Source organism: Hyla sarda, chromosome 7 (genome assembly GCF_029499605.1).
Source record: "Hyla sarda isolate aHylSar1 chromosome 7, aHylSar1.hap1, whole genome shotgun sequence".
NCBI lineage: Eukaryota > Metazoa > Chordata > Amphibia > Anura > Hylidae > Hyla > Hyla sarda.
In genome coordinates, this window is record NC_079195.1 from 54,213,687 (window position 1) to 54,239,779 (window position 26,093).

At 40.1% G+C, this 26,093-nt stretch overlaps 1 protein-coding gene across 2 annotated transcripts in view; it reads left to right on the forward strand.

The window, feature by feature from the left end:
* The window catches only part of INPP5A (inositol polyphosphate-5-phosphatase A), a 468,069-nt gene that overhangs the window by 296,003 nt on the left and 145,973 nt on the right, over window positions 1-26,093 (forward strand). For both annotated transcript variants that reach the window (XM_056529200.1, XM_056529199.1), the window contains exon 8: window positions 258-377. In XM_056529200.1, coding sequence (XP_056385175.1) covers window positions 258-377 — 120 coding nt within the window. The remainder of the gene's footprint in view (window positions 1-257; window positions 378-26,093) is intronic.

The following is a 26,093-nucleotide window of genomic DNA, read 5'->3' on the forward strand; positions in this document are numbered from 1 at the left end:
TTTTTACATGTCTGTCACGTAGTAAAAATTTGGCAAAAGTGGCAAATGACGAGACACCTGTTAGAGAACTTTAGTGTTAACCTTTTTTATATTTTTGCTTCAGAATTTAAAATTTTTATAATGCTATATGTCCAGTTGTCAAGATGTAACTTATGAACAGTTACCGGAATACCTGTATACCTCTTTTTATGTAAATGATAGGTTATATGTTAACACTAGTAAATCTAAATTAATACAGTGAATCCATCTTTCGGCAGTGCCTTTGACTTGGTGAACATTCACCTTTTCCATGATGCTTCCAATTTAATTGCATGGGAATCCAGCCCATCCAGCTACTCAGGGATACGGCAGAAGGCTCTAAGTTATGTTTTAAATAGGTAAGTCATTTATTCATCGTAGCTATGTGGATGTAATAGTTGCAAAGTTTGCAGTGGTGCAGTCACTGTGATTCCGAGGATACAGGTATATTCTGGGAGAAATTGTATTTATTTGTATAGGTAATTACGGTATGCTGTCAAATAAAAGAAAATCTATACCTGCCTTTCTTGCTCCCCTGTGATTTTCATGGAGCCCCAAGTCTTTTGCACACTACTTCTGAGGCTGGCAGTCTGCAAGTGGGATTTTTAGCTTAGCCAATTGGTGACCACATTGGGGTCTCAAAACATTCAAAACTGTGGAGGAGAGGCAGGGAGGTATGTTATTCCTTTATATGACAGCAGAATTTGCACAATTACTTATAAACCTTTTTCCCCTGAAATACCCCTTAAGGGTACATTCACATGTGCAGATTTTTTAGCGGATTTTCCGCTGCGTATTTGAAAGTGGGCGGGCTCTTCTCGGCTGTCCGCAGCAGATTTTCCGTGGCGGAATCTACTCTGTGGAAAATCCGCCCCAGTCCCTACTGACTTCAAAGGGGCGGATTTTCCACAGTGTACATTCCGCCACGGAAAATCGGCTGCGAACAGCCGAGAAGAGACCGCCCACAAAAAAATCAGCGCATATGAACGTACCCTAATGGTGTATTCATTACGTACAGTTTTCTGTGGAGATTTGATGCGCAGGATTTTCTGCTGCAGATTTCAATGTAAATTGAATGACTGAACACAGCTTGAAATCCTGCGCATCAAATCTGCCAGAATACTGTATGTGTGAATAGATCCTTAGCTTGCTTTAATCATATGGATATTATTGCACTGTTCTCCTAGTGTATAAGAATATTGAACATCTCTTAGCTTTTGTGACCCTACAAAAACTCAAGACATATAATCTGCTTTGGTCAACCCCTTTTTGAAGAGAATTTCCATAGGTTACAAAAGATAACATTTGGATAAAATTCATGCAATACTCTTCTGTCTTGTTGTAAAAATTCAGAAATGTTTTTGAATCTCTGTTACTGATGAACTTTGGGGACCTTCAATATAGTCACAAAGGAGTTCAGCAAACTTACAGTACATTGGCTCGTAAAGAACCTTGCAGCTCGGTCCTTGATGACTTTATTCTGCATAAATTCGCCACCGGAGCACTCGGAAAACTGAACTAAGTTATGCAGACATCAATGCAAGTGCTGGTGCTAGGCAGGAAAGGTACCAGGTTCTATAGCGCAATCCACCACTCAGGCAACTTCTTGGGATAAAAGGTTCGATTTATTTAGCTAAAAACATAACGCGTTGCGAAGGTTTAGACCCTCTTCATCAGATGTACAGGCAATGTATACATGCCTGTACATCTGATGAAGAGGGTCTAAACCTTCGCAACGCGTTATGTTTTTGGCTAAATAAATCGAACCTTTTATCCCAAGAAGTTGCCTGAGTGGTGGATTGCGCTATAGAACCTGGTACCTTTCCTGCCTAGCACCAGTACTTGCATCAAATACCTCGGACAGGTTTCACCTGCTGCCGATTCCAGGAAGCTGCTCCACCATCACTTTGAACCACGCGCTTATTGCTGTTGTGTCTATATACACAACAGTACAAGGTGAGCGAGACTACTTACTTGTTTTACAGCCTCACCATATACATATTTACATTGTTCCAAACGTATTGCCCTATGAGGAGCTCTGCTCTATCTTTTTCTCCATAGAATACATTCTATGCAGACATCAATGGCCTAGTTGCGAGGATAGCTCAACTCTACACAGGACCTTGTGTGTCTTCAGAAGTGCATACTAACATCAGAGGTAGATCCCCTCCAAGAAAATCTGAATGTCTGCCTTATGTTACATTTAATACAACAGCAATTTTCCCTGGGAGGGGAATTTTAAATCCAGACCCACAGTTCAGATCGCACAAGCGGTTATGTTTTTATAGAAAATCTGTTCTTTTTTTTCTTTTTCTATGCCAGGAAAACTCCTTTTAAGGGTCTATTCACACGTACAGTATTCTGCGCAGATTTGATGCGCAGGATTTCAAGCGGTGTTCAGTTTACATTGAAATCTGCTGCAGAAAATCCTGTGCATCAAATTTGTGCATCAAATCTGTGCAGAATACTGTATGTGTGAATAGACCCTAAAGGTGTTTTCTAAGACTTCTTGTTTGACTTCAAGACTTCAGGATAGGCCATTTAAATCCGATTGAGGATCTGACACACAGCACGTTCCGCCTGTCTATGATTTGCCAGAGCTGCAGCCCCCACCTCAGATACACACCAAAAGGAGACTGGAGCAGACCACTACGTACATCATATAATGGTCATGCTGGGTTACTGCAGCTCCTGTTGAAGTCAATATACAGAGGTTGTTTCCTTTCATCTTTTTTTTTTTTTCTTTTTTTTTCTTTTTTGTGTGTGTATGCTGGAACCATGGCTCTGGCAAACAGCTGATCGACAAGGGTGTCTGGTTTCAGATCCCCACTGATCAGATATGGCCCATCAATGAAAAAAAAAATGGCAAAAAAAAGCGCTTTAAACAAGTGTTCTGAGCCCACCCACAACCCCTCCCCCCCACCTGTCCAGGAATCCTGAGTGTTAGTTTTGCAACAGCTGGAGGCACCCTGGTTGGGAAATATTGCTGTATAGACTTGGCAGCTCTTGGACAATGTCCTATGGTGGTGTTGACCTATTGACCTAACACAATGTAACTTTCGAGGTCCATATTGTCTTAGAGCGTTCTGGATTCTCTGCAGAGCATTTTCTATGCCTGGGGTCAGTGTTTGGCTCCATAGTTGTGCTCGTTCAACTGACTAATATATTTTCGAGATCCTTGACGTTCTTCCCATCACTGGACAATCTGATGGAATACTGATGATTCAGGCAAGTATGCGATAAATTGGACTATCCGTGCCTCAGCGTTTAGGACAATGGGAGAAACAAACGCCTTTTCTCACTCTGCCATTTCTTTGTCATTATCTGTACTATGTTATACATAGTAGCAGAAACAAAAGCTCCTTATCCCATTCACATCATGCACGCCACTCTGACACTGGGACCTTTTCATACTATTTGCCATAAACAAAGGTTGCCTGTAGGACACATTCACATTTTTTCTTTTTGTACGTGTCTATGCTTCCTGTTTAAATGATGGTGCTCGGGTATGATGTCACACACTGATTAGGGACCCAGAAAAGTTTAAGAATTCCCTCATGTCTTTTCATTTGTCAGTACAAACTTAAATTCTAGATGCACATTTAAGAAACAGCCACTTCATTAATGATGATTTAACCTCAAAAAAGCTTGGAAATCCAAAGATAAAGCAACAGCAACTTTATCGCGAAAAGATTTGTGTCAAAATCTCGTTCATGCAAAAATGGCAACATTGTGGTCCTACAATCTTGGCCCTTACCTTCACAAAACCCTGAATTTGCAAAAATGCTGCCATTATATGAATACATTTTCCTGCAATAAAGGTGGTTTTTAAAACCATTTTAGATTTACTAACCTGGATTCAACACCGTTATAATTAGAGTTGTATGTAAAAGTTTTGCTCGAAATGAAGCCCCCAAGAAGTGAGGTGCCAATGATTATTATTTTTTTATTTATTAAAAAAATTTTTATTTTATGAATTGTAGGTGGACAGTTCCATTGTTACAACATATTCTATACTCCACTTCAGTCACTAAATAAATTGAGTATATTCATCACAAGACTACATACTTTGTCAGAGTTGTAGCGCAGCAGTTGTAGTGTCGTATGTGACCCTATTCTGCATTTGTCTGTCACCCCAGAAATAAATGGATTCTGTTGCATTGTGACAGCCCACTTGTGGAAATGTGTCTCCTGTTGGTAATAAATTACATAGGTTAATAACAAATGCAGGTGAAACCAGTTAGGCATTAGAGCATTGTGATGTTAAATCCCTCCATTGTCCTTTTTTCCTGTGGCTGTCATATTTGCTACTGTAAATCAGTCATTGAGGAGAACACAAGGTCCATCTGAATACTGTCTTCAGTGTCTTGTCACCTCCCGCTTCATTAAACTAATTTTGTGTGCCCAGACCTCCCACGTTGGCCTGGCAGAGAGGAGAGGAAAGTGACAGTAGTTTTGAGTGCTAACTTTGGGTCAGTGATGTTGCAACTGGTATCATTAAAATGTGACATTTGCCAAGAAAGTGCCTTTGCATCTCATCCTTCCATGACGGGGGGGTGAGGAGCCCTGGATCCAGGGTTGTACTGCTGCTTGTGGAATTGCATTCACACGAACTGGCCATTTTCAGGGAGCGCCGAGCCGCAGATCCGGACCTCCATAGTGAAATGATGGGCTGATCAGCACAAAAGAGCAGTTCTGTAAAAGCAGTGAATAATGACTAACCCTTTTCATCCGCACTGCTAACCTTTTGGCAGCCACCAGCACACTCTATTCTGATCGGCTGATTGGGGTGGACAATACACTGAAGCTCACTTTGAATGAATGCTACCACCAACAGTGTCTCTATTCAACGTTTTGGGAACCATCTTTCACCATTGTCTTGCACCACTCCTCCAGACAGTAGGAAAGGAGAAAGTGAGAACATATATATGGAGAAAGTGCTTCTTTTCTTGCCTGTAATCCCCTCTTAAAGCTGCATAGATGGACATTTCCAGCCAAGGAACAGGATCCATTCAGTGTCAGATAAACACAGGGGGAGAGGTTTAAAGTCAGGCCTTTAAATCCCTTTAACTGCATGGCCTAATAATGCAGATTTAGTGAATCTGAAAACAGAAGCCGATAAGTCTTTTCCTCTTAAGGCTTTAAATGGCTAAAGAGCATTTGACTATATAGTGCGCCCTACCAAGCAGACAAAGCAGTCGGTTCAAAAAAAATGTTACGAACAGGGAAAACACTTAGGGATGCACCTTTCCCAGCTAAGAGCTGATTAACGGGTCTACAGGATTGTCTGGGGAATTCTCTCCTAACTTTTTCTAAAATATTTCTTGCTTCCTCATACATTTCCATCAAGTCAACAATCCTTTGCTGTTAATTGTATGTTTCTGGAAAGCTGGGTTGTCATTCAGATCTTTTATGTTTGTCAACAGCAAAGAGGCATAGTTAAACATCGATAAACCCTCTATACCCATTCTTCTATCTTGTTCAGCAGACTTTTTCCTTCAGGGCTCTAAAAAAGCTGTGTCCCAACACTTGTGGGAGTATTTGGTAGACATATATTAAGCCAGCAATCCCAGAGGCTACAGTAGAACATTTAGTAACTTGATAAGTTAGTAAACTATGCAGTAATATAAGCTTCTAGATGGGGTCCCAAATGGTTGTTAGACACCCTAGAATTTGCAAATCACATTGACAATTTAGTCATGTGACCGTTTGCAGCTAGCTTTGTCTCTACTCTTCCTTGACTGTAACTTTGAATGGGTTCTTTGCCTTGGACAATCCCTATTTATTATAAAGGCTTATTGCTACTAAGCGGGACACAAATTTGTCCCCTTACTTGAACCCCCCAGTGGATCTACTGATATTTGAGAAACCTGGCAGTCCGTATATCTATTTTAAATGCACGTTTTTGTGGTGTACTTATATTGCACCTGGATACATATGCTACAAAATACTTTGATTTCAAGGGGTTTTCTTTACCAATAGGGGTGTAGCCTTTTACACCTAGATCTCCTCCCATACGTTAGACAGTAGCAAAAGTGTGTGCAAGTCTGTCGTCTTCATTTTTTTAATGAACTAATCCTATCTGCCTTTACTGTGTTTGGTCCATATTACATTTTACTCCTCTATGAAAACTTTGTTTTACTAAGAGTATTGAAAACAATCTAGGAGAACTACTTCCAGTATACAGGAATCGATGAATCATGCCATAATATTTGTTTTTTGTTTTTCTAAATTTAGTGATATAAATGGGGTGAATTATCTCTGTATTTGGGATCTTTTTTCTGTGGGTCCCAAATATGGTACTCTGATGTCTAAGGTGGGTTAACATGGAGTGGAAATGTAAATGGATTTCTACATATCCCATCCAGGTTGAGACAGTCCAAAAAAAAAAAAAAAAAAAAAAAGCAACAAATCTGCATCAGAATTTATTCCGAGGGTATATTTACACGTGGCAGTTTTTTTGCAGAAACTTCCAATATATCTGAAATGGCCTCACACAGGTGAATGGAATGAAGTTCAGTTGTAGGAATTTCTGCAACAAATCTGCGGTTTTTGAACTCACTTAGGCTAAGTTTGCATCAGTGCACACACAGTTAAAAAATGACCTTCCAACTCTAGAATTACTTCAGGTCTTTTTTAAACAATATGTGCATTTGATGCCCCCCCCCCCCCCCCTTCCATAGACTCTAATGGAACACATTACATAAATACTGCTGCTTTTTATATCCATTTTACAGCATTGTTTTTGTTTTCATTTTACAATGTGTGAACTTTGCCTCAGAGGCCCAAAAATAGATGAATAAAATGGACCGAAATAAATTTTAATCTTCTTGAAAGTAAATTTAAGAAGTTAGAATCCCATAAGGAAATATTTAGCATTTTCTGTGATTCAGTATTTCTGTCCACTGTAATCAAATATCTTGCTGTAATGCTGTAGATATCCTATAGGGGGTGGTAATCAAAATAGTAAAATAGGCTTAATTTTTTTCCCTATTATATTTGAAAAAGAAAAAAAACCTTAATATTAGCCCCCAAATAGTTTTATATTTCTTTGTGTCTACAGTAGGGTAACTTTGTACATTTTACCCTTCCAGCACTCCAGAAGATGTGCAGTCTTAGCACCGCGCTGATATGTCATGGCTGACCTCTTGATGATCATGTCAGTATAACGCCCTGACATTGTCCTTGGCGTCCAGGTCCGTGAAATGAGATTTCATTTCAAGGATTTGACATGGCTCCTGTTTTCTTTTGGAAATGCTGCCTCATCTAGTTCAACAGAAACATTTTTACATTGGAACTGTGAAATCTGGGCATAAAGCATCCCTTTGTGCCCCCCCCATTATTTTCTCACAAATATAGTCCATTGTTGCATAGCTGAAGTTAATTTGATCAACATTGGGACATTTAACTTTTATGTCTGGTGAAAAGACCTGCTCCATGCTCATTTTGGGCTTTGAGAGGGAATGATTGCAAGAAAATTAATGTTACTGTTAACAATTTGGAGCAATTAGTTTCCCAGGGAGAGGAGATGTGATGCACAGGCTCCACACAGCTATTCTTTGTGGTTTTATGGATACTCATTAGTCATCTGTCAAAGTGTCTCAAAGACCCCTCCAATCTCTTCTCTTTCCCAGAACTAGCAGCTGAAAGGAGCCCCTTGGTTTCTAAGTAAAAAGTGACTTAAAGCCTAGAAAAAAAACTGGGTCATTAGGAAACGTTGCTGGACTGGCAAACACCACACCTTTTCTTCCTGAGGGTAAATCATGTTCTTAATCTTTTGTTATGTTAAGGACATGACGTTCCAGCAACCAGTAAGATCTTTTCATTCTCATCAGGAGCATAATAAATATTCATCCTCCGTATGGAACCAACATCAGGTGAAAATCTGTTTTAGTGTTGTACAATTCAGTGTATTTGTTTTACTTAGTTTTATGAAATATGTTTCTGTAGATTTTATGATGCTAATGAGTCTGAAACCTTAGTTGCTTTTTGCAACTATAATTATAACTCAGTAACAATGCAGACAGGTGCCTAGGCTGCAGAACCAGGCTTCAACTTCAGCAGTCACCTTTCCTCTGCTCAAAAACAATGGCCCTCAGTACTCGGATATCTCCAGGACTTATGGTAGAGCAGAATGGCAAGACAGGTCTGTAGTGCAGTCTTTGTCATTACAGGAAAAGATGAGTAGGGTAGTCTCACAAGGATGGCTCAGATAATATGCAGAACATATAGTTGAAGTCTGCATATAAACAGGGCAGCAATGTTTAAGGGAAATAATTTATACAACAGTAGAACCAGAGAACTTTCCAATTCCGGATGTTTAACTGCACCACATGACGTGTGACTGGACAATACAAGAACACAGAGCAGTACATGGTAGCAGAACAATATAAATAGCAACTAAAAGCCAGTAAATAGATTCTTAAAGGGAACCCGTCATCACTTTCTTGTTGTCTGAGCTACAAGTCATTGGGGTGGTCCTCAGCAGCTTATACCCTGCCCCACCAGCCTTGATTGAAAGGTCTGGGTTTAGAAATATCTATTAATTAAAGCTTAGGAAAATGGGGAAATATTAGCAACAACCTGATTGGTTACATGTAGCAACTTCTCCTGAGTCTTTCAAAGAAAAATGAAAACTGTAGTGTGGTTGGATACAATGAACAAGCCTCTAATGTCTTAAATACCACAATGGTTTCAGGTTACTACCCAAAAATTTGATCCCTTAGGGTATGTTCGCACTGAGGTATTGGGGCGGAATTCAAGCAGAAACTTTCTGCCTCAAAATATTGTTACTTTTCCACAAGAACTCGGAATTGGCGCGGAAATCGTGCGGAAATGCAGGTTTCATGCGGAGGAGGAGTATCAAGTATTTCTATTCATAAATTTATTTATTTTTCATGTGGAAATTCCACGCCAATTCCGCGTGGAAATGCTTCTGACTGAAAAAAATATATGTAACATTGATCTCTATGGAAGAACGACGCTGATTCCGCCTGAAAGAAAGAACATGTTCTTTCTTCAAGCGGAACAGACTTACTCGTCAGAATTCTGCTTGAGGAAATTCCTCAGTGTGAACTGAGGGGCAGAAATTCTGCACAACTCTATGGGGTTTTCACTGCTGAATGATTTGGAGAGGAAAAAAGCGAGCAGAATTACTCATGGAAATTCCTCTCCAATTCCTCAGTGTGAACATACTCTTACATGTTGTTTTTGTGTTTTTTATTTATTTATTTTTTATTGCAGTTATTGAATACAAAACCAGGAACAGGTCATAAATGGATGTGTAAAGGAAAGATTGTGTAAAGGAAAGATTGAGACTTCTATTTTTAAATCCATTCTTTACTTTGTATTCATTGGTTGCAATTAAAAGCCTGCACTAGTGAACTCACCCTTAGTTTTTCCTAGACTTTTAATTGATTAGACCCCTGTGTACTTATATGGAGCTGAGCCGCAGTATACCAGTATACACATTGTGCCTGGACAAAAAATGTTGTTCTGATTGACCAAGGTCCCAAGGGTTGGATCTCCACCGGCCATACATTGGTGACCGATACTGTATGCAAATGATGGCTAAACAATTTAAAGACATAGTGAGGAGTTGTGATGGACAAGTTAATGGCACACCAAATAGATGTTATGGCTGGGGGAGAAGTGAGATAAGTGATTGCTATACTAGTACCATGCTGCTTAAATTGTGGGTTAATGATACTTAAATGGGTCCTCCGCTGCTCAGTGTTTGGAACAAACTGTTACGAACGCTGGCGCCGGGAGCTCGTGACTTCATAGCCCCGTCCCCTCATGACGTCACGTCCTGCCCACTCAATGCAAGTCTATGGGAGGGGGCGTGATGGCTGTCAAACGTCCTTGCATCGAGGGGCGGGGCTATGACTTCACAAGCTCCCGGTGCCGCCTCCAGCGTAGTACCCCTTTAAGTGAAATAGGTTGTATGTGATTAGAACAACATGGCAGTTTAGTTCCAGAAACAGTTTTGTTCTTATTCATGGACTGTCTGATATTGCAGCTCAGCCCCATTTATTTGGGTCACATCCCATGTTCAAGACTTGTGCTATTTCTTGGACTCGAAGGATTGTATGAGGTAATACAACATTTAAGAATCTAGTCCGTCTCAATACATTTTCCTGAGTGGAGCTTTCAGGAGAATGTCAGAAAGAGCTCAGGTAAACTGCAGACTTTATAATCTCATTCTGTGCATATAAATGATGTAGTTTGAATGCGAATTAAATGTAAGCTTAAAAATGCCACAAAGTATATTAGTGATCTATCAATGGAAAGGATAAGACCCTCATACTTTATATGTATTTATATATAGTATGTTGGTTTAGCAATTATATTTCACTGTCACTGCAAATTAATTGAATCATCATAAAAAAAAGCCTCATCTGAACCAGACGCGTTTTATGTTAGTTTTCTTTCTAATGAAAATGAAGGAAAATCCATAAATGCTAATGCCACTTGATATTATATGATTAGATTAGAAGAAAATGAAAATGAATGAATCTTGTGGTTTTATTTATATCCTGTAAGTATACCGATTTATAATGGACATGTCAGGCTAGGCTTTGAATTGCAAAGTGTTCAGCCCTAGTTAATAGAAACTCATTGGGTCCAGATTGAACCAAAGAAAATGTTCAGAGCTGTATGATGTAAATAAGAAAATCAAATAAGTGATGTTGCAAGTTCATGTTTGGTTTTCTCCATTGTCGCAGTTTTAAAAATGGATAACCAAAAAGACACTTAATAACCTGTTTTTCCCCAAGCAGCCCAGAAAAATACAAAATGTTAAATTATATAAAGAATATTTGTGTGGGAATATATATTTTATCCTTTACGTGCTCTTTACCACCTTGGCAAACTAGGGGAAGAATAAATTATAAAGTGTCTGCCAAAATGTTGGCGTCTGCAGAAGCCTTTTTTTTTTTGCACCAATTTTTGTATTGCTCCAATACCGCTAAAATAGAAACGTAGACACAGGAGTTTTTTGTCACCATGGTTACAGACTACAAACTGTGTAGTCTGATCCTGCCGTAATAATCCCTTCTTCATCTGTCTGCACATTTTGAGCATACACTCAGTATGTATAGATAAATCGGGGAACAGACAAGGGAGCATTACTGCAGGATCAGACTACTGCACATTTGGTTAGATTCTCGTCTAGCCTTGGTCTCCCTGTAAACAAATGATGGATGCCTAAATGACATGTAATATTTTTTGGTAACACAACTAAAGTTATATGAATTAAGAGCATATATAGGGAGTGATTTAAAGGGGTACTCCACCCCTAGACATCTTATCCCCTATCCAAAGGATAGGGGATAAGATGTCTGATCGCGGATGTCCCGCCGCTGGGTGACCCCCGCAGTATAGCATGCGGCACCCACCTGCTTCATGTCCGGAAGCGCTGGAGTGTCTGGGTGGCGAGCACGGGAATGGAAGTCCGTGACGTCATGACTCCGCCCCGTGTGACATCACGCCCCGTCCCCTCAATGAAAGTCTATGGGAGGGGACGGGGCGTTACGTCACACGGGGGCGGAGTCATGATGTCACTGACTTCCGTTCCCGTGGTCGCGACCCAGACCCTCCAGCGCTTCCGGACAAGAAACAGGTGGGTGCCGCATGCTATACTGCGGGGGTCCCCAGCGGCGGGACCCCCGCGATCAGACATCTTATGCCCTATCCTTTTGGATAAGGGGATAAAATATCTAGGGGTGGAGTACCCCTTTTAATACATGTGCTATCTTTTTGTGTTATGAACACACACTGCAAGAGTTCATATTACATCATTTTTTTTCTGAAGACATGATTTATGCCTAAAAAAATTTTCTTAAGTTTAAAACCACTTTGTTTAACCAAAACTGTAACTTATTTCCGCTCCTACAGTTTGTGTACTGACCTGTCTGAATGGGCTCATGTCAAGGCGCACAGGGCAGCAGACATGTTGTTGGATACTGTTGCTAACACAAATGTTTTTATTGTTCTGGTAGCCAAGAAGTTCTTGGCAGTAAGATCCATATGGGGCCTCATTTAGTATGAGATAGTTTAGTAATTTCACTGAAGACAGGTAGTTCACCAGTTCATTATTCTGAGTATATCCTCACAAGGTATTACATACCCTCTGGCTGAATTATAGGGGTTTGGGACACTAAGGGTAATCTTTCCTTCTGTACTTACAAGTGACCACCCTTACCATAGATTAATATAATCACCCTTCTCTTTAGCATGGAACGGTTTTACGTGACCTATTTAATGAATTCCCTTCTGTTCAACCTGTTTACAAAGTTACACCCAACGAACCAAGATGGCTGCCATTACAGCTCTCATGGAGGTTGTCACTAGTTTTTTCAAGATTCCAAGTACTGATATAAGCAGAGAAGACGTTACTTCATTGAGGCTGGAAAGAGACGAGATGAAAATAGGCAGTTTTAGTGGTCTGTTACCTAGAGTTTTAGTGGTCTGTTACCTTGACAAATGGAATGGTATCACCCAATTGTCCATTTTTACATACTTTTCCAATAGGAATAACAGCAGAGACTCAACACAGTACAGAGACTAAATACCAAAATTTCAAATATTGGTATTTTACAAAGGACAGGCCATTCTTAAAGCACAATGCTCAATTTTTTTGGCCCGAGTGATCATCGGCTCCAGCACGGGGAGAACCAGGCCAAGTTAGGCGGTACAGTTACCAACTGTGCAGCGATCAGCTATGTTCCATGCACGGTTTTCGTGCATGGAACTTTTAGTATTGGGAGGGTCGAGGGGCATAGCAGTCAGACAATCCGCAGCATTTTTATTTGTGTGTCTATATTTTTGGCTGTCTGTAGTTGTCTTTCCTTTTCTTTAACGGGACTTTTGACCTGTGCATGCAAAAGTTTTGAAAGGGCTGATCATGAGTGATATGGCAGATCCATCAGCTGTTAATTTGTATTAATGTAAATCTCTTACAGCCAGTTTTCATTTACAATAATGCTCTCAGTTGAGAAATGCTGAACACAAGAGTAATGTGCTTTTTTTTCCCTTTTTTTTCTTGCAAACAAATGGTCTTGAAAAATCCCAGCATTCATCAAACAGCAATATAATGAGTAAATGTGATTGCTCAGCAGATATTTCCTACTTGTTTTTCAGCTTAACTCCTTGTATGTCGACAGAAGGGTTCTTGCCATGAGATCTTGTGTCAGGGGATATAAATCATTCTCATTTTGAGTGTGTTCTCTTTTTTTTTTTTTTTTTTTTTTTATTCTTTTTCTGGTCTAAAACTGATAATAGTTAAAGCTTATTTTTGACATTACTGAAAGTCTGCCACTAGTAAATTGTGGGGTCAGAAATGTGTTCAAGTTGGTAACTTGTCCTCTAGATGCCCCAGATCTCAATCCAATAGGACTTATGTGGGATGTGTTGAAAAACCGTTCCAGTCTGTGGAGGCCAAACTTCACAACTTAAAGGATCTACTGTTAATATCTCAGCACAAGACACCAGAGGACACTTAGGGTATGTTCACACTGAGGAATTCAAGAGGAATTTCCTTGAGTAATTCTGCTAGCTTTTTCAGCTTGAAATTATTCAGCAATTGATTTTCCATTCACTTCAATGTATTTTCCGCTTCTCAGTTCACACTGAGTAAATTCTGCTCGCTGAATTCTGACACGGAATCCGCAAGCAGAATTCAATAGAAGTCAATGGTAAAAAAAAAATGAATTCTGCCCGATATCGTTTTCACGCGGAATTCAGAAAATGTAGAATTAAATAACCTCCTCCTTCATTCCTCTTTCCGTGTGGAAATTCCGCTCTAATTCCGCTTGATTGATAAAATGACAGAAGGCAACAATTTTCTGACCGAAATAATTCCTTGTGAATTCCTTTTGAATTCCTCAGTGTGAACAAAGCCTAACACAGGTGTTGTGGAGTCCTAACCTGACTAGGTCAGTGCTGTTATGTCACAAGGGGGCATTATTTTGTGTGTTTATATAAACTCAATGGCCCTTATTTACTAAGAGTGGAGTGTAGGTTTCTTTGTGGGTTTTAATTCCCTACAATTTATTTTCTACGGTATTTACTAAGGTTTCCCTACATTTTCCACTTTCCCTACCCTTTTTTTTTTTTTTTTACACATGCTCTGATCTGTTGGGTTTTCCTCATCTCAAATCCACCACATTTTATGTGGAAACCTTAATATATATGTTGGGTTTTTGTGAAAATGTCGGGAACACTCCCCTTTTCAGAGACCATGCCCCCTTTCCCTGGGAGCCACACCAAATGGCAAAATGGAGAGTTAGTCGGGGTTTTTTCAATTCTGGCGCAAAATCTGGTGCAGACAGAATGTCAGGTGCAATGCGACAGAATCTGGTGCACAACCCGACAAAACATGTCGGGTTAGCAATAATACATGAGGGCCAATGTGTGTGTTTGTTCCAGCATCGCGTCCAAACGGCTAAAGATATTAACATGAAACTTGGCACACATGTTACTTGTATATCAACAACAAACATAGGATAGGTAATTTAAAGGGATATTCCTGGCAAAAACATCTTATCCCATATCGAAAGGATAGGGGATAAGATGTTTGATCACGGGGGGCCCGCCACTGGGACCCCCCGCGATCTCCCTGCAGCAGCCCGCATTCAATGCGTAGCTGCGTCTGAAGTTTCGGAAACTGACGGGCTTCCGTGACGGGATGTAACGCCACACCCCCTCCATTCATTTCTATGGGAGGGGGCGTAACAGCCCCCCGCGATCAGACATCTTATCCACTATCCTTTCGATAGGACATAAGATGTTTTTGCCCGGAATACCCCTGTAACCCTTACTCGCCCCCTTTGCCAGGGTCGGAGTTTTTGTTTAAAGTCCCAAACAAGTTTATGGAAGTTATGCAGTAACATATATTTCCCAAATGGCTGGAGATATTTCAAGAATACTTGGTCACATGTTACTTATATGTCCACTTGAAATATAGGATAGTTAATTCAACCCTAAACTACCCCCATTTGTGAGATTCTGGGTTTTAGTTTAGTCCCATGCTAATTTTGTTTAGTCCCATGAAATGTATGTTCCCACGTAACTTCCGTATGGCTGGAGGTATTTAAATACCTGGTACACATATTACTTATATGTCAAATAAAAATATGATAGTTAAATTAACCCTTACTTACACCCTTACATAAAATATGGGTTTTTGTTTCAAGTCCCTTGCAAGTATGTGGGACTTCCAGTTCCTTACTCCAGCACACCTGAATGTGTCAATCCTGCTTGCAAGCCACACACCATCTCACAGACACGCCCACATTTTAAGCCACACCCCTTTTATTATCTACCCTTTTTGTGCATCGGTCTGGCTTGCAAATCACACCCAGTCCCACAAAGCCACATCCCTTTCTATTGTCAGCTTACAATATCTTCATCACAAATCAGTCCCACCTGAGGACAGGATATTAAGATGGGACATAAGGACGGGATAGGGGGTCAGGATATGACAACAATATAGGAGGACGGGATATGAAGTCAAAACCTTCCTCCTTTTGTTGATTTTCCTCCCCAACAAGGATTAGGAAAGAAAAAACGGGTGCTCAGCTAATGTGTGTGTGTGTGTGTGTGTGTGTGTGTATATATAGCGTGTGTATATGTATATATATATATATATATATATATATATATATGTATATATATATATATATATATATATAATATATAAATTTGTACAGTACAGACCAAAAGTTTGGACACACCTTCTCATTCAAAGAGTTTTCTTTATTTTCATGACTATGAAAATTGTAGATTCACATTGAAGGCATCAAAACTATGAATTAACACATGTGGAATTATAGACATAACAAAAAAGTCTGAAACAACTGAAAATGTCATATTCTAGGTGGAAAGTGTCCCCAAGTGCAGTAAAAAAAAAAAAATCAAGAGCTATTAAGAAACTGGCTCACATGTGGACCGCCTCAGGAAAGGAAGACCAAGAGTCACCTCTGCTGCGGAGGATAAGTTCATCCGAGTCACCAGCCTCAGAAATCGCAGGTTAACAGCAGATTAGAGACCAGGTCAATGCCACAGAGTTCTAGCCTAGCAGCAGACACATCCACCTTCATGGTAAAATATCTGCTAGGAAACCACTGCTAAGGACAGGCAACTAGCAGAAGAGACTTGTTTGGGCTAAAGAACACAAGGAATGGACGTTGGTGCTTTGGTCTGAGGAGTCCAAATTTGAGTTCTTTGGTTCCAACCACTGTGTCTTTGTGCGACGCAGAAAAGGTGACTGCATGGACTCTACATGCCTGGTTCCCACCGTGAAGCATGGAGGAGGTGGTGTGGGGGTGCTTTGCTGGTGACACTGTTGGGGATTTATTCAAAATTGAAGGCATACTGAACCGGCATGGCTACCACAGCATCTTGCAGCGGCATGCTATTCCATCCGGATTGCGTTTAGTTGGACTATCATTTATTTTTCAACAGGACAATGACCCCAAACACACCTCCAGGCTGTGTAAGGGCTATTTGACCAAGAAGGAGAGTGATGGGGTGCTGCGCCAGATGACCTGGCGTCCACAGTCACCGGACCCGAACCCAATCGTGATGGTTTGGGGTGAGCTGGACCGGAGAGTGAAGGCAAAAAGGGCCAACAAGTGCTAAGCATCTCTGGGAACTCCTTCAAGACTGTTGGAAGACCATTTCAGGTGACTACCTCTTGAAGCTCATCAAGAGAATGCCAAGAGTGTGCAAAGCAGTAATCAAAGCAAAAAGTTGCTACTTTGAAGAACCTAGAATATGACATATTTTCAGTTGTTTCAAACTTTTTTGTTATGTCTATAACTCCACATGTGTTCATTCACAGTTTTGATGCCTTCAGTGTGAATCTACAATTTTCATAGTCATGAAAATAAAGAAAACTCTTTGAATGAGAAGGTGTGTCCAAACTTTTGGTCTGTACTGTGTATGTGTGTGTATAAATATATATATATATACCGTATTTATCGGCGTATAACACACACTTTTTAGGCTAAAATTTTTAGCCTAAAGTCTACCTGCGTGTTATACTCCGATAAGCCGCTGCAGTTCAATTATTTAAAGCGGGCGCTTTAAATCAATGAACTGCAGTGGCTTTGCAGGTGCAGAGACCGCCAGCGCTGCCGGCTTCTCTGCCCCTGCCTGCCCTGGGGTCTAAAGCCCTGCTGCCGGCCCTTCTCTCCCCCTGGCTATCGGCCATTTGCCTCCCCCCATCCCCGGTTGCATAATTACCTGTTGCCGGGGTCGGGTCTGCGCTGCTTCAGGCCTCCGGTGTGCGTCCCCTGCGTCGTTGCTATGCGCTGCACAATGACATCACTCGTTATTGCGCCGCCCCGTGCATAGCAACGACGCATGGGACGCACACCGGAGGCCTGAAGCAGCGCGGACCTGACCCCGGCAACAGGTAATTATGCAACCGGGGATGGGGAGGCAAAGGGGCAGCGGCGCCGGCAATGGGTGCCGCTGCCCCTTCTCTCCCCCTGGCTATTGGCGCCGCTGCCCCATTGCCGGCACCACTTCTCTCCCCCTGGCTATCGGCGCCGGCACCGATAGTCAGGGGGAGAGAATGGGCAGCGGCGCCGACAGCCAGCGGGAGAGAAGCGGCGGCAGCAGGGCTCCAGACCCCAGGAAAGGCAGGGGGAGAGAAGCAGGCAGCGACGGCCTCTCTCCCGCTGCCTTTCCCGGCGGTGTATCGGGGTATACGCATGCACACACACGCACCCTCATTTTGCCATGGATATTTGGGTAAAAAACTCTTTTTACCCAAATATCCTTGGTAAAATGAGGGTGTGTGTTATAGGCCGGTGCGTGGTATACCCCGATAAATGCGGTATATATAATATGTATATGTGTGTGTGTCTGTGTGTGTATAGCTTTACTATCGACTGTGTAGTCTGACACTTCCCCCCCCCCCCGCATGCCTCAACTACTCTATGGTACTGCAAAGCCTCATTGCTGTTGCAGTGTTTTGTTTTTTTACCCTTAAATGGGCACTCTCATTAAAACTAATTTTTGCTATTGAGCTCCTTATGGTAAGTAAAAAATATTTCTAATATTCTTTGTTTTAAAAAAAATGAAGTTTTCTATGTTTTATTTGTGCTTAAAAAAGCTCAAGAGCACATTTTCCCCCATTCCCTAAGATGAGGGGGAAAATGTGCTCTTGAGCTTTTTTTAAGCACAAATAAAACATAGAAAACTTTTTTTTTTAAACAAAGTATATTAGAAATATTTTAATTTACCATAAGGAGCGCCATAGCAAAAATTCGTTTTAATGAGTTACCCTTTAACACTATCATGTTTTTTGTTTTCTCTCCTTTACATTAGCTATTACAGACATGTAAACTTTGACTTCAAGACTATTCCAATATGTATATATTATGCAATTTTTTTTAGAGCGAATACAAACTTTTATGTATAAATATGTTGATACAGTCGGACTGAAACATCCTAGTCTGCGTATTAAAAGGATCACCTGCTTTATTGGTAATGATCACTCAACAATGATGTATCTGTTCTTCCCTGTGAGGGAATATTTGAATCTATGACTTTCGTAGCTTAGATTAAGTTTATTAAATGGATGCATTTTTTTAGCTTTTCATCTTAAATAGCTACTGACAAGGTCATTAATTTAACAAAATACAACATTTTGTCTTCCAAATGGTTCTATAGAAATTAAAAATGGACGTTGCATCTTAATCCAAAGCATCTGGCGAATGCTGTAATGTAGCAAATTAATTACGGTCCTCGCTTGACAACACCTCCAGTGTTTAGCATTCTCATCCATTCTGAATGTTTTCTTTATTATTAATAGTCATAAGCTTTTATATCAAGACCCCGAGGAGTGTTTGTGGGATCACATATTGTATTCGGAGACAAACGCTCATACGCCCAGTGATATCATATTTGCACATCCATTTTTTTTTTCTTTAGCTATTTTTATTACCACAAATAAAAGGGTTTATAAAAAAAAAAAAAACACACAAAACCAAATTCACTGGACTTTTCTGGCAACTTATGATCTTTTAAAGGAGTTGTTCACAAAGCAAAAACAGCATATGTATGGGGCAATCCCCTGCTGTGTCCAGTGATGTTGTCCACTTTCTGCATGCTGAAAGGAAAGAAGGTAGTAAGCGCTGCTTAGCCACAACTGTGTACCATGTGATTGGATGCAGAGAGGGATCTGGGCAGGTCAGTAAAACATGCTGTCCTTAAAAATAAAAAAAAATCTTTTAAAGTGAGTGTTTACCCTTAAGGTGGTGGTCTGGCCTCTTTTTAAAAAAACTGTGTCGACTAGCACTAGGGTGCAGAAAGGAAAACTTACCCCTGAGCCAGCCACTCCAGTTTCCCTTCTGGAAGTGCTGAAGTGTTGCCTCCAGGGTGACTAGTGATAAGAGGAATGAAGGGGATATTTGGTAAGTAGTGCAGTGTTGTCACACTTTTCATTTTGATTCTTAGTTAAAGATAAACTTAAGTATAACAGGACTTCTTCCTACAGTGAGCACTTGACATTTTAACCCCTTAAGGACCACGGATGTAAATGTACGTCCTGGTTTATCGGTACTTTCCGCACCAGGACTTACATTTACGTCCTCTGTATGATCGTTCCGATGCTCGTGTCATAGCAGCCGGGGACCCGCTGGTAATGGCCAATATCCGCGATTGCGCGGATGTCCGCCATTAACCCCCTCAGGTGCCGTGATCAATACAGATCACTGCATCTGCGACAGTGTGGTACTTTGGATGATCGGATGGCCCGCAGCGCTGCCGCAGCGATCCGATTATCCAGCATGGCGGCCAGAGGTCCCCTCACCGGGCTCCGGCCATCTCCTGGGGTCTTCTGCTTTGGTCTGAGATCGAGCAGACTAGAGCAGAAGATGACCGATAACACTGATCAGTGCTATGTCCTATACATAACACTGAACAGTATTAGCAATCAAAGGGTTGCTATAGATAGTCACCTCTGGGGACATAAAAAGTGTTAAAAAAAACTAAAGTAGAACATTTTTAAAAGAAAAAGAAAAAGAAAAGGGAAAAATCCCCTCCCCCAATAAAAATTAAAATTGTCAGTTTTTGCCATTTTACCCCCAAAAAGCGTAATTTTTTTTATATAAACATATTTGGTATCACCGCATGCGTAAACATCCGAACTATCTAAATATGATGTTAATGATCCTGTACGGTGAATGGCGTAAACGTAATTTTTTTTTTTAAGTCCAAAAATGCTGCTTTGTTGTCACACTTTAAAAAATTATCTAAAAGTTTTATATATGCAAATGTGGTATCGATAAAAAGTACAGATGACGGCGCAAAAAATGAGTGCTCATACCGCCCTATATACAGAAAAATTTAAAAGTTATAGGTGGTCAAAATAGGGCGATTACGGATTTTGTACAAAAAGTTTTAGATTTTTTTTTAAGCGGTACAAAAATATAAAAGTATCTAGCCATGGGTTTCATTTTAATCGTATTGACCAACAGAATAAAGAACACATGTCATTTTTACCATTAAGTGTACAGTGGGAAAACAAAACCCTCCAAAATGTGCAAAGTTGTAGTTTTCATTTAAATTTCCTCCCTATAAAAAATTTTTCGGAGGTTCGCCGTACATTTTATGGTAAAATGAGGTTTCATTACAAAGTACAATTGGTCTCGCAAAAAATAAGCCCTTATACGGGTCTGTAGATGGAAATATAAAAGAGTTATGGATTTTAGAAGGCGAGGAGGAGAAAACGAAAACGCAAAAATAAAACTGGCCTGGTCCTTAAGGTGAAAATGGGCTTGGTCCTTAAGGGGTTAGAGTACCTGTCATAACCATATTTTCTAAACTAACTCAGATTATATTCCCTAACTACTCCCAACACCCCTCCTGCCCTTAAAAAAAATATTCTGAGCTTTAAAAAGCTCTGAATCATACCTTTTCCCCTTGCTCCTTTTGTGTGAGCTCCTGGCAGGAGAAAGTGGGCTTTTCCCAGCAGGCGCAACGTCACTGAAGCCTGAGAGAGCGGTGTCCCGCCATACCCCACACAAACTTCCTGAGTTTGGTCTCCTACCAGGCCGGGAGGAGACCAAACTAACTGTTTGACTTGTGGCAGGGAACAGAACAGAGACACCTAGTGGCCATTTTTTTTTTTATCAGTGTCTTAAAATCACATAAGGAACAATATATTAAAGGTTTAGTTTGTTGACAGGTACTCTTTAATGGTGGTACCAACTAACAATATCAAGGAGTCCTACACCACTGTGCAAAGGAACATTGTGCATACAGGGCTGACGCAACCATTGATGTGTAAACCTTGCCAATAAAAGTGAGTACACCCCAAAGTGGAAATGTCCAAATTGAGTCCATTTAGCCATTTTCTTTCAGCAGTGTCATGCGACTCCTAAGTCTTACTTGGTTGTAGTTAATAATGCGCAGCATTTGTCTTAAATTTTATGTTATCCCTCTCATACGAATACTGGTCACTAGAGGTTTAACATTGCACCTGATGACAAAGAATTCTCTATGGATCTGAAAAAAAGAATTATTGCTCTACATAAAGGCTAAATGATGATTTGCCCAGACCCTGAAACTGAGCTGCAGCACCGTAGACCATACAATCGTTTCACAGGACAGGTTCCACTCAGAACAGGCCTTGCCATGGTCGATCAAAGAAGCGGAGTGCATGTGCTCAGCTTGATCTCTAGAGGTTGTCTTTGGGAATTGACATATGAGTGGTGCCAGCATTGCTGCAGAGGTTGAAAAGTTTGGCGGTTAGCCTGTCAGATCTCACACCATACACTGCACACTGCATCAAATTGCTGTGCATGGATTTCGTCCCAGAAGGAACCCTCCTTTAAAGATGCTCAAGAAAGCCCACAAACAGTTTGCTAAAGACAAGCAGACAAAGCAGGTGGATTACTGGAACCATGTCCTGTGGCCCGATGAAACAAAGATAAACTTTTTGGATTTAGATGGTGTCAAGAGGGTGTGTCAGCATCTAGTTGAGGACTAAAGTGGCCGTTGTGTCATGGTTTGGGCCTGCATGAGTGCTATGCCACTGGGGAGCTACAGTTCATTGAGAGATCTATGAATGCAAACATGTACTGTGAGATACTGAAGAAGAGAGTGATCCCATCCCTTCAGAGACTGGCCACAGGGCAGTATTCAAACATTATACCAACTCCGAACATACCTTCAAGACAGCCACTGCCTTGCTAAAGAAGCTGAGGGTAAAGGTGATTGACTGGCCAAAATATGTCTCCAGACCTAAACCCTGTTGAGCATCTGTGGGGCATCCTTAAATGTAAGCTGGGGAGCACAAGCTCTTTAACATCCATTATCTCTCTGGTGATGTCCTGGAGGAATAGAGGTGGACTCCAGTGGCAACCTGTAAAGCTCTGATCAAGTAAATGCTTAAGGCTGGAATATAATAATTTCTACACACAATATTGACCCTTTGGGCCCAATTTGGACATTTCTACTTAGAAGTGTACTCACTTTTGTTTCCAATGTTAAGACATTAAAGGGGTACTCCGGTGAAAAACGTTTTTTTTTTTTTTAATCAACTGGTGCCAGAAAGTTAAACAGTTTTGTAAGTTACTTCTATTTAAAAATCTTAATCCTTCCTGTACTTATTAGCTGCTGAATACTACAGTGGAAATTCTTTTCTTTTTGAAACGCAGAGCTGTCTGCTAACATCATGAGCACAGTGCTCTCTGCTGACATCTCTGTCCATTTTAGGAACTGTCCAGAACAGCATATGTTTGCTATGAGGATTTCCTTTTACTCTGGACAGTTCCTAAAATGGACAGAGATGTCAGCAGAGAGCACTGTGCTCATGATGTTAGCAGACAGCTCTGTGTTTCAAACGGAAAAGAATTTCCACTGTAGTATTCAGCAGCTAATAAGTACAGGTTTAAGGATTAAGATTTTTTTTAATAGAAGTAATTTACAAATCTGTTTAACTTTCTGGCACCAGTTGATTTAAAAAAAAAAAATTTTTCACCGAAGTACCCCTTTAAGGGAAACTCACTTATAGGAAATACTGTATGAATGTAAACTATCAAACTATGGTGCACATGAAACAGCGTAGAAAACCAACCCACAATCGCAATCCTTACTACATAAGATTAGCTACATAAAAATAATGCAGGAGAACCCACACCCAAAGCACCTTACACTGTATCAGTGGCATTCGTCTAGGCCATTTTTTGTCATGCTTGCAGACCAGCTGTTTATTTTCTTCTTTTTAAACCAGACACTGGAATTTGAATACACAAAAAAATGCATTTTTTCCCCAAAGTACTTTTTTTTTTCTTTCCCCCCCCGGAAAAAAAATCCAAGAAAAAAGTAAGAGTAAGTTATGATAAATAACGATTATAACTGAGTACAAGCAAATTCTGAAATACAATTCAAATACTGCAAATACAATTTAGCAATATGCATTTCTGTCTCTGGGGGTGCTCCAACAAAAAGGTTTGAGCTTGGCTGTGACTGTGCTCCACCTTGTAGGTATTACAGTAGTCTATGTTCCTGTCCTCTCAGACAGTCCTTAATGGACATTTATCTATCTGAATTCTATTAATGTTCTCCCCCATCACAGGTAATGTTCACCTTTTTTTTTTTTGTCTGGCTGACTAGTAAATTAGTTTTTCTCTTCCACCTCCCAGTAAAAAGGGGAGTCCATCATCCAGCATTGAAATTATTGAAAACTTATCAAACTACTCCGCTTTAATTTTTTCCCAAAAATTTAATTTTTTTCTTGGGAAAGAATAGGAACTTTTTTTTTGTTACAAGGCCGGAATGCAGTGTGTAAATCTGCAGTCTTTCCACTAGGAGTCTCCATAAAGCCTACATTTTACTTCTGTATGAGAAGTTCTAGTTTTTATTCACTGGTGGGGTCACATACTTTTTGTTTTTTATTTCACTGATTTATATTTTCAAATAAAAACATTTTAAAACCTATTTATTTTGTATTGGTTAAGACGAAACCCAGAAAAAGGAGATATATGGTCCTTCAACCAATAATATACATGCCCTTGGAGACAATTTTACAAAATAATAACTCTACTGAAATCTACCAATGAGGCCACAGAAAAACGCATTAAGCTAAAATGTATAATTTTATTATTAAAGATAATAAGAAAAACAATGCCTCACAATACAGTGCTCAGAAAGGTGTCAGATATAGCACTGAATAATGAACACAAAACCAAGGGAGGGGGTTTGGGGTACAGGTGAAAAACCTGACCTGACCAACCCTACCTAGTCTAACCCCTTGCCCTCACTACAATAAGTGTGGACAGGGAGTAGGGATAATATAAGTCACATAAACATTAAGAATAAACAATGCAATGACTTAATATGTATATATTCTTACTCCTAATGGTCATTAGGAGTAAGAATATATACATATTAAGTCATTGCATTGTTTATTCTTAATGTTTATGTGACTTATATTATCCCTATTCCCTGTCCACACTTATTGTAGTGAGGGCAAGGGGTTAGACTAGGTAGGGTTGGTCAGGTCAGGTTTTTCACCTGTACCCCAAACCCCCTCCCTTGGTTTTGTGTTCATTATTCAGTGCTATATCTGACACCTTTCTGAGCACTGTATTGTGAGGCATTGTTTTTCTTATTATCTTTAATAATAAAATTATACATTTTAGCTTAATGCGTTTTTCTGTGGCCTCATTGGTAGATTTCAGTAGAGTTATTGTATTGGTTAAGAGCCTGGCATTTTCAATTGTGCAACTTTCAGGAGGTTTTATTACAGTAAAAATTTAATTACCGTATCTTTATTCTGTACGTCAGTACTATTGCAGCTATATTTTGGTTTTGTATTTTTTTAAGAAAGTAAGTATGCTTAACATTGCCTTATTGGTACCCTAATAACATTTATATATTTTATTTATTTATGTTAATGTATGGGGCTTTTAGGGCTTTTTTTTTCTTTCTTTCTTTTCTTTATACAGGGACCTTCTCTTTAGATTGGATTTTGATCACAATTGTAATAGACAATTTAATAAAGTGTGTGTGTGTGTGTGTGTGTGTGTGTGTATATATATATATATATATATATATATATAATATAGTTATGCATTCCGTGCACAGTCCGCAGAAATAATTAATGTGTTCATTCTTTTCTGCGGACATGTAAATCCGAATTTCGGGGCTGGCAATTCTGCCGTGTGACAGCACAGCAGAATCCCATTAAATCCCATTAAATGCTGCAGCGCAATCTCTGTGCCAGATTCCAATACAAAAATTCTGATGTGTGAACATGGCCTTACAGACAGAGCTCACAAAGGACATTAATATAGTCCTTTGTCATTTAAGGGTTAAATGATTAACAATCTAAAATTTCAATCTTAATTCTTCAATTTTGGTACAAAGCAGTGGATTCTTAAAATGGATCTAAAAATCACCTACTTTAGCGGCAGTATATTTTGGTCAGTATTTTTTGTCTGTCTGTGTTTGTAAGCCAAATGAGAGGTGTACATTTTTCCATTATTTCATTCCAGATCTTTCATTCCAGATTGTGGCTTACAAATAATGATGCAAAATACTTATCAAAATACTGCTATGTAAAGAACCTTGGGCTTTATTGAAGTGCCATTGTTTTATCGCAAATTTGCCACAATTCTTGCAGAAAACCTCAACCATATGTGTGAACGTAGCCCTAAAGGGGTTGTCTAATAAACTGTTCTTTGCTATTGTGCTCAGCAAACCTAATAAAATAGCAAAAATGCTCCCTCTCAGCTTCAGTATCTAGTCATCTTTCAGCGGACAGTACTGCTCACCAATCTCTCGCCAAGGTGGGACATTACTACGGCCAGTGATTGGCTGATTGGTGGTGTTGTCACGTTTACTGCTGAAACCGGCTGGAGACAGACCGCCCCTGTACCTGAGACTACGAGTGAGTGAAGGAAGGGGAGTTGAAGTATGTGTAGATTATATAAATAATCTATCTTGCAAGCTTTCAGAGAATGGAGGCCACTTAATCAGGCAAACTTACAAATAAAAGTTTAATGGAGCAGTCCAGACCACCAAATTGTGTTTTTGACTCAGAAAACAAA